A 13,780-nucleotide genomic window follows, 5' to 3' on the forward strand; every position below is an offset into this window, starting at 1 on the left:
GTGGGAAAGGGGGAAGGGGAGCAGAGTGAATGTGGGGGTGAATGGAGGAAAGGGGGAAGGGGAGCAGAGTGAATGTGGGGGTGAATGGGGAAAGGGGCGAGGGGAGCAGAGTGAATGTGGGGGTGAATGGAGGAAAGGGGGAAGGGGAGCAGAGTGAATGTGGGGGTGAATGGGGGAAAGGGGGAAGGGGAGCAGAGTGAATGTGGGGGTGAATGGGGGAAGGGGGAAGGGGAGCAGAGTGAATGTGGGGGTGAATGGGGGAAAGGGGGAAGGGGAGCAGAGTGAATGTGGGGGTGAATGGGGGAAAGGGGGAAGGGGAGCAGAGTGAATGTGGGGGTGAATGGGGAAAGGGGCGAGGGGAGCAGAGTGAATGTGGGGGTGAATGGAGGAAAGGGGGAAGGGGAGCAGAGTGAATGTGGTGGTGAATGGGGGAAAGGGGGAAGGGGAGCAGAGTGAATGTGGGATTGAATGGAGGAAAGGGGGAAGGGGAGCAGAGTGAATGTGGGGGTGGGTGGGACATAAATCCAGGGACAGAGCTCCTGCAATGACATCACAATTCAAAAAATGAGGTCACATTGGGTGCTTGGGGAACCAAGCCTCGCGACTGAGTGCGTCCTATCCGGGGGGAGATGGCGTGTAGAGTCCTCATTTCTTGGTTTGTCGGAAGTGAGAGTGAGAAATCTGATCAGGTGACGAGTGGGTAAGATTATGTAATCAGTTCCTAGACTAATGTTTCTTATTGATAAGGTTGACTTGATGAGGAGATGCACGCGTTGAACAAAGTCAGAAGTCACGTGACCAAAGATTATAGTCCTTTAACTGATGAAGGAACTGCACTCTGAAAGCTGGTGACTTTAAATAAAGCTGTTGGACGATAACCTGATATCATGTGACTTAGAATCCCTACAGTGTGGAAACAGGCCCTGCGGCCCAACAAGTCCACACCATCCCTCAGAGCATCCCACTCAGAACCATCTCCAAAAACCTACCTAATTTTCACTTCTCTGGACTCCACGGGCAATTTCCCATGGCCAATCCACCGAAGCTGCACATCTATGGAATGTGGGAGGAAGCCGGAGCACGCAGAGGAAACCCATGTAGACACAGGGAGAATGTGCGAACTCCACACAGGCAGTCACCCAAAGGTGACACTGTGAGGCAGCAATGCTAACCATTGAGTCACTGTGCTGCCCTAGTCTGTAACAGAAGATTCTGCCATTGATGAGGCTGATTTAGTTGATCAGGTTCGAAATGGCAAATGAACAAGGCCCCATGGAATCTTCTCCTGCAATATATGGCTCTTCCAGTTTCCACGGTGACCACATACACAGGAAGTGTGTTTAGCAGCAGCTCCCGATTTGCTTCATGAAGCTCCTGGAGCTGTGGACTCACTACGGAGCGTTCATGAAGCTGGGAATGTCGTGGTTAGCACATTTAATGAGCTGGCCACACCAACAGTAAGGGCTACACAGACAGAGAAGAGGTGGATGACCACCATAGACCATAAGACATAGGAGTGGAAGTAAGGCCATTCGGCCCATCAAGTCCACTCCGCCATTTAAATCATGACTGATGGGCATTTCAACTCCACTTCCCTGCACCAGGAAGATGAATAAGCATGGGCAGGCAGTGTAGGAGTCCCCTGTGACCGTTCTCTTCCCAAACAAGTATACTGTTTTGAATACTATTGAGTGTGGGAAATACCCTCTCAAAGGAAAGTAGCAGCTATAGCCGGATCAGTGAGACCTACTATCATTGTTGTACAGCAGGGAGGGTCACAGTGTAGGTGGGCAGCAGTGTTTGGGAACTCAACAGGTAAGGGCCATAGATGGGAGGTTTTATGGCTGCAAGTGAAATTCCAGGATAATGCATTGTCTCCCTGGTGCCAGAGTCAAGCATGGCTCTGACTGGGAACAGGATATTCGGAAAGGGAATGTGGTGGTGGTGGGCATGAGCAGCCACAGGTCATGGTCCATTTTGGTACCAGCAACAGAGGCAGAAAGAGAGGTGACGTCCTGTAAAGGAAGCTCATGGAATTAGGTAGGAAGTTGGAAAGCAGGACCTCTAGGTTGTAATCCTGGGATTACTCCCTGTGCCAGTGAGGCCAGAAATAGCAAGATCATCCAGATGAATGGAGGGCCAAAGAGCTGGTAAAGAAGGGAGAGTTTCAGATATCTGGATCATTAGGGTGTCTTCCAGGGCGGAAGCGACCTGTACAAGAAGGAGGGTTTCACCTAAACTGGAGGGGCAGCAACATCCTGGCAGAGAGGTTTGCTAGTGTCACTCAGGAGACTTTACACTCACGTGGCAGGGCAGTGGGAACCAGAGGAGTAGGTCAGCATGTGGAGTCGTTTAGGAGAAAGTCACTGTTAAGTCAAATCTAATAGGAAGAACAGGCAGGGCCTGGTTAGTTGACACATCAAGTACAGCAATCTGAAACACATTTATTTTAGTGCAAGGAATATAACAGGTAGGGCAGATGAGCTTAGAGCCTATACTGGTAAATGGGAGACTAGATGTTATAGCCACTACAAAAACTTAGTTGATTAAAGCTTAGTGGTGCACAAATCAAATCATATCTGGAACACAATGTCTTACACTTGCCTTTTTACGAAAAATAGAGTGAGGGTCCAAGTGTATTTTAGTTGGGGTCCTGGTCTGTTCCATAAAATAGTGAAGCTAACCGAGTGCAGGTAATACCATTGAGCATCACAGTCAAATTGAAGGAGAGAAGAAAGGATCTAAGACTAGCGTTTTAAACTTAAATGACAGTGATTATGAGCACATGAAGACAAAGCTGGTTAATGTGGACTGTAGAATTTGGTTGCAGGACAGGTCAGTGGAGATATTGTGGTAGACATTTAAGCAGTCATTTCTGAATACCCAGAAAGGTACATACTGCTGGAACCAGTCTTGTAAATCAGTTCTGCACCCTCTCTCCGATCTGTTCATGACTTTCCCATAATATGGCACCCCTGATACTCCAGCTGACCAGAAACTCAACTGGAGTCACCACATTAACAGAGCGGCTACAAGAGCAGGTCAGAAGCTGGGAATACTGCGACAAGTAACTTATCTCTTGACCAATCAAAGCCTGTCCACCATCAACAAGGTACAACTCAGGAGTGTGATGGAGTACTCCCCACTTGCCTGGATGGGTGCACACCCAACAACACTCAAGAAGCTTTACACCATCCAGAACAAAGCAGCTGCTTGATTGGCACCACATCCACAAACATCCACTCCCTCCATCCCCGACGCCCAGTAGCAGCAGTGTGTACTATCTACAAGATGCCCTGCAGAAACTCACCAAAGATCCTCAGGCAGCACCTTCCAAACCCATGGCCACTTCCATCCAGAAGGACAAGGGTAGCAGATGCATGGGAACACCACCCCCTGCAAGTTCCCCTCCGTGTTGCTTACCAAACTGACTTGGAAATATATTGCCGTTCCTTCACTGTCACTGGGTCAAAATCCTGGAATTCCCTCCCTAATGGCATTGTGGGTCAACCTACAGCAGGAGAAATGCAACGGTTCAAGAAGGCAGCTCACCCCCACCTTGTCAAGGTGGGAGGGGGGGGCAACAAGGAATGCTGAGCCCAGCTAGCAACGCCCACATCCCGCAAATGAATGCAAAAAAAGTTGGGGTCTGGTAAGTGCCTTGTACAAGTTCGACGTTACCCCCTTATTCTTGCACTCTGTGCCCCTAAGCAAACTCAATACATTAATTTACAATAGATTTTCAATCTCCTTACTTGGGAAAGGATGTGCTGGCACTGGAGAGGGTGCAGAGGAGGCAATCTAGGTTAATTCCTGGAAAGTTGAGAGGGTTGACTTGTGAGGAGAGATTGAGTCAACTGAGACTGTACTCATTGGAATGTAAAAGAATGAGGTGCGATCTTATGGAAATGTATGAAATTACAAAGACCAGTAAGTCTCATGTCTGTCGTCTGCAAGGTGTTAGAAAGGATTCTGAGGGATAGGATTTATGACCATCTGGAAGAGCATGGCTTGATCAAATGCAGTCAACATGGCTTTGTGAGGGGCAGGTCATGCCTCACAAACCTTATCGAGTTCTTTGACGATGTGACTAGAAAAGTTGATGAGGGTCGAGCTGTGGATGTGGTGTATATGGGCTTCAGTAAGGCATTTGATAAGGTTCCCCATGGTTGGCTCATTCAGAAGGTCAGGAGGAATGGGATACAGGGGAACTTAGCTGTCTGGATACAGAATTGGCTGGCCAACAGAAGGCAGCGAGTGGTAGTAGAAGGAAAATATTCTGCCTGGAAGTCAGTGGTGAGTGGGGTTCCACAGGGCTCTGTCCTTGGGCCTCTACTGTTTGTAATTTTTATTAATGACTTGGATGAGGGGATTGAAGGATGGGTCAGCAAGTTTGCAGACAACACAAAGGTCGGAGGTGTCGTCGACAGTATAGAGGGCTGTTGTAGGCTGCAGTGGGACATTGACGGGATGCAGAGATGGGCTGAGAGGTGGCAGATGGAGTTCAACCTGGATAAATGCGAGGTGATGCATTTTGGAAGGTCGAGTTTGAAAGCTGAGTACAGGATTAAGGATAGGATTCTTGGCAGTGTGGAGGAACAGAGGGATCTTGGTGTGCAGATACATAGATCCCTTAAAATGGCCACCCAAGTGGACAGGGTTGTTAAGAAAGCATATGGTGTTTTGGCTTTCATTAACAGGGGCATTGAGTTTAAGAGTCGTGAGATCTTGTTGCAGCTCTATAAAACTTTGGTTAGACCGCACTTGGAATACTGCGTCCAGTTCTGGTTGCCCTATTATAGGAAAGATGTGGATGCTTTGGAGAGGGTTCAGAGGAGGTTTACCAGGATGCTTCCTGGACTGGAGGGCTTATCTTATGAAGAGAGGTTGACTGAGCTCGGACTTTTTTCATTGGAGAAAAGGAGGAGGAGAGGGGACCTAATTAAGGTATACAAGATAATGAGAGGCATAGATAGAGTTGATAGCCAGAGACTATTTCCCAGGGCAGAAATGGCTAGCATGAGGGGTCATAATTTTAAGCTGGTTGGAGGAAAGTATAGAGGGGATGTCAGAGGCAGGTTCTTTACACAGAGAGTTGTGAGAGCATGGAATGCGTTGCCAGCAGCAGTTGTGAAAGCAAGGTCATTGGGGTCATTTAAGAGACTGCTGGACATGCATATGGTCACAGAAATTTGAGGGTGCATACATGAGGATCAATGGTCGGCACAACATCGTAGGCTGAAGGGCCTGTTCTGTGCTGTACTGTTCTATGTTCTATGTTCTATGTTCTATAGGACAGGACTGGCAGCTCAGCCATCTGAGATTTACATATTTCAGGTGTGATGGAGAAGGATGTAAAAAGGGTGGGGAATTGTGTTACTGATTAAGGAGAATGTCACTACTGCACTAAGAGAGGACATCTTAGGGGGCTCATCCAGCGGACCACATGGGTAGACCTCAGGAATAAGAAAGGTGCAATCATTGTTATGGTATTATATTACAGACATCCCAAAAGCCAACAGGAGATGAAGGAACAGATATGTAAGCAGAGCACTGGAAGATATAAAAACAGGGTTATTGTGGGTGGGTCATTATAATTTCTCCAACATTGACTGGGACCCTCAGTGCCAGGGGTTCGGATGGTGTAAAATTTGTTAAGTGTATCCAGGAAAGTTTCTTGAAACAATATGTAGATAGTCCAACTAGGCAAAGTACTATACTTTGTATTGGGGAATGAATCTAGCTGGGAGATCAAAGTTTCAGTGGGGAAGTATTTTGGGAACGGTGATCATAATTCTGTAAGTTTTAAGTCAGTTATGGATCAGGATAAGACTGGTCCTCTGGTGAAAATATTAAATGGGGGGAGGGAAGGATAATTCTATAAGAACTAGGCAAGAGCTGGAGAAATTAGATTGGGAGTGGCTGTTTGAGGGTAAATGCACATCTGGCATGTAGGAATCTTTTAAAAGCCAGTTGATCAGAGTTTCAGGAGCAGCGTGTCCCTCTGAGGATTTAGGATAAAGATGGCAAGACGTGGGAGTTCTGGAATGACATGGGATATTGAAAGTTTAGTCAAAAAGGCAAAAAAGGAAGCATATTCAATACTTGGGAGCCTAAAATCAGACAAAGACTGTGAGGAATATAAAAGGAGCAGAAAATAACTTCAGCAACGAATTAGAAGGGCTAAAAGGGGCCACGGAATATTCTTCACAAGTAAGAGTGAGGAGACATTGTATTTGAATATTAGGAATGAGAGGGTAGCTAGGGAAAGGGTACGTCCACTCAAGGACTCATATGCCAGAAGAAGTGGGTGAGGTCTTTAATAAGTATTTTGCATCTGTATTCAACAAGGAGAAGGATGTAGACGATGGTAAGATTAGGGAGGGGAATGTTGACATTGTAGGGCGGTTGATATTAAGAAGGAGGTGGTGTTGGATGACTTGAAAAACATTGAAGTAGAAAAGTCCCCAGGGCCTGATGAATCTATCCAAAGATACTGAGGGAGGTAAGAGAGGAGATTGCTGGGATCTTGACAGAGATTTCTGTCTCCTCTTTAGTCACAGGTGAGGTCCCAGAAGACTGGAGAATAGATGATGTGTTCCTTTGCTTAAGAAGGGTAACAGGGACAATCCAGAAAATTATGGGCCGGTGAGCCTTACATCAATGATAGGGAAACTATTGGGAACATTCTTAGGGACAGGATTTACTTGCATTTGGAAAAGAATAGGTTTATTAGATAGATGGGCAGCATGGTTTTGTGAGAGGTAGGCCTTGTCTCTCAAACTTGATCGAGTATTTTTGAGGAAGTGACAAAGATGATTGATGAAGGTAGGGCAGTAGGTATAGTCTACATGGACTTTAATAAAACGTTTGACAAAGTAGGCTGGTCCAGATATTTAAGTAATTTGGGACCACAGTGAATTGCTAAATTGGATACAAAACTGGCTTGGTCATAAAAGACAAAGGGTAATTGTGGAGGGGACAAGTGTGAAGAGATGCATTTTGGGAGGTCAAGTGCAAGAGAAGGTACACAGTAAATGGCAGGACCCTTACAAGCATTGATGAACAGAGAGGCCTTGAGGTACAACTCCATAGCTCCCTGAAAAGGTCAATATAAGTGGATAAGATGGGAAAGAATAAATACGGCATGTTTGCCTCCATTGGTTAAGGCAGTGAATATAAAAGTTGGCAAGTCATGTTGCAGCTGTATAAGACTTTAGCTAAGCCACATTTGGAGTATTGTGTGCAATTCTGGTCCACACTGTACGAAGGATGTGGAGGCTTTGGAGAGGGTGTTAAAGGGGTTCACCAGGATGTTGCCTGGATTGCAGTACTGGCTATATGGAGAGGTTGGACAAAACTTGGATTACTTTCACTAGAGTGTTGGAAGCTGTGGGACAACCTGATAAAAATACACTATGATAGACATGGATAGTCAGAGTCTTTTTTCTCTGGATGGAAATAAGGGCACAGGGTTAAGGTGAGAGGGGAAAAGTTTAAAGGAGATGGGGGAGGAAAGTGTTTTTTAATGGTAGTAGGTGCTTGAAACACACTGCCAGGGAAGTTAGTAGAAGTAGAGATGATAGCAATGTTTAAGAGCATTTAGACAGACACACGAACGGGCAGAGAATAGAGGGATGTAGGCCATGTGCAAGCACATGGGGTTAGTTTAGAATGGCTTCATAGTCAGCACAGACATGGAGGCCGAAGAGCCTGTTTTTGTGCTGTATTATTTTATGTTCTATGCGATACATCTAACTTATGTTTAAAATCAAATAAAGTTGATCCAAACTGGAAAATGCTGAAACAACATGAATAAAAATGTGTGAGTAATAATGGTAGTTCAATTGTAATAAAGTACCCTCAGCTGATATTCAGATATTATGTAAGTTTGTACATCTATGCTTGATTGACATTTGTGAGAGATATACCTGTGTGACATTTGGAATTCCTAACATAAAGGCTACAACACAGACAACCAAGACCACAAATTCTTTCCTTTTCAAATATTTCAGTATCCAACCCTGACTGGCATCCAATAGACTTGTCACCATCACTTCAACCATTGCAAACTGTAAAATAAGAGAGAAGTATAAGAAAAATGTGAAGTAATTGCATACATTTATTTTAAGTGAATCTTTGACTTCTTAGGGAACATGTATGCGCTCCTTAAAAAAAATTCCAAACATATCACTGGTTCAGTTAAATACTCAGTAGAATTATAGAATATATAATCTATTCTCAAAAAATAAAAGATGAAGAATCACTGTTTAAGATGTAAACACACGCTGGATTCCGGCAATTTCTTATAAAGAGCCTGCTAATAAAGATAATCTACCCCTTGTCATTTTAGACAGTTAGCCAGCTATATAGTTTCAGTATTTGTAAGTTATTAAAACATACTGTCACTCTTCTGTGTGGTTTAGGTTTGTTGCCTCAATTTACTGCTGTTGATCAGAGTTCTGCTGCTTTTCTTTTAAATGGTATTTTTCTATCACACAGGCCACATCATGTAAACAACTTGAGCTAAAATAATTTACCTTAGATGAGAGAAGTTTATGATGTCAAACTGGGGAATGTCATTTTGTGAATTCATTATTTGAAATAAGTTGACAACACAAGGATACTCAAGTCATATATAATTAAGCGCAAAGACAAAAAACGCACATTCTGGTTGTGCTCTTATTAAAAACTTGGAAGAATTAAAAACTGGTGGCTGGTACAATTGGCATCTGAATCAGGAAATGAAAGGTCACTGGAAAAACTTTTGCTTGGGAACAAAAACAGCTCCAAAATGAAACTGAGTAAATTGAATGGTGGACTTGGCAGAAATTGTGTATTTTTAGTATTTATCACATTTATTGATCGCGCAGAGAATTTAGCAGCCTGTTAAAATCCATCCTCATACAATGTTGCACATGTTCTTAGCCTCCCTGGTATCAGAGATACGGTATAGAGAGATTATCAGGGGATTCAACATGTGAACTGAAGGGGGTAGCTGAGGATATGAAAACAGCCTAAATAATTATTATGTAACATTTAGATAACATTTAACAAATTTAAGACCAACAGATCAAGATTGGTTTGGTACTTTATTTGGCAGGGTTTTAAAGTTTGACTCGCTAGTTATTTAAAATCCGGTTCACTCAGGAGACTCTCTTCAAAAGTACAGTATAAAAGAATTGAATCAAAGCCAGTTAAATTTTTCTTAAAGAAGGTAGCCATATGTTGGATGTTCCTTTGAGAATAGGAGACAGGAATCTAACGAGGACACAATTTGAAAAATTCAGAAGATGTGGATTATTATGCCTGGAACTGCCATGCAGTTATCAGTCATTTTTAAAAATTTAAATCAATTCCTAGAATTAAACAAAAGATAGCAGCTTTCACAACTTTAGAATCTCCAGAATTTGCTTTGCTGTTGAGGAAGTGCTTTTAAAGTTTAATCATTGTTACAGAGCAGATTACTTGTGTACAGTAATTATTATATGGTAAGTAATGAAATAAATTTCTAAATAATTGATTTTAATAGAGTCATAAACATTAGGCACCGCAATTGTAAAGCTTCCCTACGCTCCTTCAAATGTCCTAGTGGGATTTTTTGAGACACCTGCAGGAATGGTCAGGGACTTGGGGTTTAACATCTGATCCATGTGGTCATACCTCCATTTATGCCTTGAGTTGGCACTTTAGGTTATGTCTCACAGTGGAACTTGAATCTCTGTCTTTCTGATCCAGAGGTACAAATGTTATTAAGATTAGTTGAATGGTTGAAAAATAGCCCAAGCACTATTCAATTGTGGCACAAGAGGGCAGTTGAGGCTGGCTATACTTTGACTTTTTCTCCTGGCATTAGGGTTCTCATTGAACATCTGAGTGATGGTCACTATCTGCTCGCCATGAATCTTCAAGTTTGGGTGATTACTTGTCAAACGCTGGGTGAGCACAGACCTCAGAGTCAACAGTCCTAGAAAGAGTGGTGCACGATTACATTATAATCTTATTTTGGTTACTTGAGGGGTTGGTTAAAATCTACACTTCTGTAAACATTCAATTACATTATGTTAGATTGCTTCAGTGATAATGGGAACTGCAAATGCTGGAGAATCCAAGATAACAAAGTGTGGGGCTGGATGAACACAGCAGGCCAAGCAGCATCTCAGGAGCACAAAAGTTGACGTTTCGGGCCTAGACTCTTCAAGGGTCTAGGCCTGAAACATCAGCTTTTGTGCTCCTGAGATGCTGCTTGGCCTGCTGTGTTCATCCAGCCCCACACTTTGTTATGTTAGATTGCTTGTTCCTTTATGATCGGTTCAATAAATTTGTTTCAGCTCTTGAGTTGAATGTGTGAACTGTTTGTGCCAGCTGAGCTGTCTCATTTATAATACAATCCATCAATCAAAAGTGAGCCACAATTTCATTTTGAGCTCAATTACAACTGTTCTTTCAGTAAATCAACCATCTGTACTTAGATATATTTAAAGTAAGTATGCGTTTGAAAAGTTACATGAAATTGTATGTCTCGGGGGATTTTGGGTATCATCTGTACGCCAGTATTACAAGTATTTTCTTCAGAACTTTTGACTGATTTAGAATGGTTCACAGTGCAGTTTTCTTTTTTAAGCAGTCATTGCTTTTTTGGTTAAAAAAATAATAAAACAGAAAATAAACTTACACTTCCCTGCTGCGCAGCATCTTTCCACAAATATCACTATGACATGACATTGCAAAAATTTTACATTGACTCTTACCTCACTGTCAAGCCCCAAAAACAGTAACATAACGAAAAACAGAACTGCCCACAGAGGAGAAACTGGCATCGTAACAAAGGCTTCTGGGTAAACCACAAACACCAATCCTGGGCCTACAAGGATAAGAATGGTTTTAAGAGTAATAATTTCACATATTAGCAGTATAAAGAAGTGAATGCTTGCCTCAAAAATATGCCATCTTTTGTTGTAATTTTTATTTTGTCTTTTGCTCCTTTTCTATCAAAAAACCTGATTTCTTTTCAACAATTTTTCAACAGCTATTTATCATAAGTGAAGCAGCTGCCAAACTACTTGACAGGAGAGATTTCTCAGAGAGGCCCATCCCTCTCTGCACCCACAAGCCACATAAAAACAAAAGGATTTGGAATCAATGACAAGAGTTAGTTGAATTTCTTCCTTCTTACTCAGGGACACAAGGGCCAACTGTATTGAATTTCTACTGTTCCTTCTCTCAAGATCAACTCATTAGATAGAGACAACCAGATTCATTTCAAATGTGGGATCCTTGAGGGTGATGACCATTTTGCCAGAAACACTGACAACATTGTTTTTAATGCTAGCTACACTGCAATATTCTCCTCTTAGAGGAACTATCAGTGCAGCCTTACTTCACCCGACAAGCATGGTTGCTGAAAATATAAGAGATAGGATCACACTTACTTGATATAAGTGTCTTTCAGAAATCAGGTTGAAGTACATCACAGGAATTCAGGGACTACATTTTCACTCGTGAGGTGAGAGACAGGAGCGGGAAATGCTTTATCAAATCCCGACCACACTCTGGTGTGAAACAGAAGCTCACTCCAATTTTGAGCCTGGCTCATCCTTAATTGGGGCGGCACAGTGGCTCAGTGGTTAGCACTGCAGCCTCACAGCACCAGGGACCTAGGTTCAATTCCAGCTTTGGGCAACTGTCTGCGTGGAGTTTGTATATTCTCCCCGTATCTGCATAGGTTTCCTCCGGGTGCTCCGGTTTCATCCCACAATCCAAAGATATGCAGGCTAGGCGGATCGGCGATGCTAAATTGCCCGTTGTGTTCAGGGGTGTGTGGGTTATAGGGGAATGGGTCTGGGTGGGATGTTTCAAGGGGCGGTGTGGACTTGTTGGGCTGAAGGGCTTGTTTCTACACTGTAGGGAATCTAATCTAATTGGCATGGAGATGGGTTCACTGTACAATGAATGGCAACAGGCTGGCTCTCAAAGCTGGCTCTCCACCTTCAGAAGAGCAGCCATAGAATCTAAAGGTGCAACTAAGAGCCCATTTCAATGAGAACACACCTTCATCAATATGTTTACAAGTTGCAATTAAAACCTAGAGAGAGCACCCAAGCTGCCACTGTGGTGAGGATGGGCCTGGAGAGCTATACAGCCTTCCTCTGAAGGATTTAAGGTTGTCCCTTTAATGGCTGGAAATGAGAGGTCAACCAGAAAACTCTGCAAGTTTTACAAGGCTTGCAACGAGTCTAATTGGCTAGCCACCTAATGTGGCCAGGTGCCCATATTGGTCCTGAACACGTTGTTTTAAAAATGGCCAGCATTGAGAACAATGACACATTGGCAATACTATCTTTTTGGGTTATGTCCTCCTTAGGTCCAGAGATTACCCACAAATTCAGTCTCGATTCCCCATCATTGCAGCACCTTTTTGCATCAGTGCATCACTTACCATCCACAGCAATATCATCAATAGGGATATTAATCATATGGGACATGTAGCCAAACGCTGAGAAAATGACAAATCCAGAAAAGATACTTGTGGCTGCATTAGTTAACGAGATGGCCAACGTATCTCTGTGAGGAAATTAAAACATAATTGCCAAATATTGATGTACAGCTGTGAGTAATTTGTTTACAAATTATTCAAGTGCTGAGTTGATTTATAAACAGATGAGTTTCCAATTCATTATAATTAACTCTTAGATGAAGTTCTATTTAATGATTTTCCTAATCCAATGCCCAGGGAACTTCTATTGTGAGGAGGATGCACAGGGCCCAGGAACACATATTCTGCTCAATGATTCAAAAATGTTCAATACAAATCTGTTCTACTAAACACAAGACAGCCAGAAAGAACCATCAGTGGCTTATTAGCATGGAATTAGATTAGAATAGAAAACCTAACACTGCAGAGAATAGCAGTAAACCTGAGGATTACAAACATTTTTAAAACTAGCAAAAACTGATAAAAATGTTGATTTAAAAAGATAAAGTAAATTAACTGGGAAGCTAAGATTGTTGGGAGGACGCGGTGTAGCGGTAATAATACTGGACTAATAATCCAGAACACTCCAATAATATTCTGGGAACATGGGTTTGAATCCCACCAAGGCAAGTGGTTAAATTTGAGCTCAATAAAAGTATGGGATATAAAATTAGTACAATGGCAAGCATGTAACCACTGTTGATTGTCATTTTATAAAAAAAAGGATCCCTACCGAGTTCATTAATGCTATTGTGAGAAGGAAGTCTGCAATCTTTACCTGGTCTGGCTTACATGGTACTCCAGGCCCACAAAATGTAATTGACTCTTAAAAGCTCTGGGTGAGTAGGGAAGGGGAATAAATGATGGCTTAGCGAGCAATACCCATATTCCTTGAATGAATTTTTCAAAGAAAAGAATAGCTTTTACAAGTATTTGAAAAGTTTGAGAGTAGCCAAACTTAATGTTTGTCCCTTTGAGGCAGAAACTGGAGAGATTATCATGGGGAATTCAGAAATGTAGAACGAACATTTTCTGACTGTCTTCACAGTAGCAGACATCACATATATTACATAAAAGAAAAAGGGGTTAACCAAGGGGCCTAAATAATCATTGTAAATGTTCTTCCCAGCTGATATCAGGATGTCAATTAAATATACAACACAATTAGGCACATTAGCTATGACTTGATTCAAACGTGTTTGGAATGCAGCTTGGACATTTTAAAATGCAAATGGTATAACAAATATTGCCATCTCTGATAGTAATTGACAGTAATTTTCAGCATCCCTTTGATGGATCAGTCAT

General features: G+C 42.6%; 1 protein-coding gene across 3 annotated transcripts in view; it reads right to left on the minus strand.

Moving 5' to 3' along the window:
• Positions 1–13,780, minus strand: part of si:ch211-283g2.1 (sodium- and chloride-dependent GABA transporter ine) — a 103,068-nt gene that overhangs the window by 28,545 nt on the left and 60,743 nt on the right. For 2 of the 3 annotated variants that reach the window (XR_009447343.1, XM_048556966.1), the window contains exons 7-9: positions 12,440–12,564; positions 10,752–10,864; positions 7,932–8,072 (exon numbers count right to left, since the gene is read on the minus strand). Coding sequence is in view for 2 of the 3 variants with exons in the window: in XM_048556966.1 (XP_048412923.1) it covers positions 7,932–8,072; positions 10,752–10,864; positions 12,440–12,564 (379 nt within the window). In the remaining variant the exon portion in view is untranslated. The remainder of the gene's footprint in view (positions 1–7,931; positions 8,073–10,751; positions 10,865–12,439; positions 12,565–13,780) is intronic. The other variant, XM_048556967.1, reaches the window with a different exon arrangement.

Source organism: Stegostoma tigrinum, chromosome 27 (genome assembly GCF_030684315.1).
Source record: "Stegostoma tigrinum isolate sSteTig4 chromosome 27, sSteTig4.hap1, whole genome shotgun sequence".
NCBI lineage: Eukaryota > Metazoa > Chordata > Chondrichthyes > Orectolobiformes > Stegostomatidae > Stegostoma > Stegostoma tigrinum.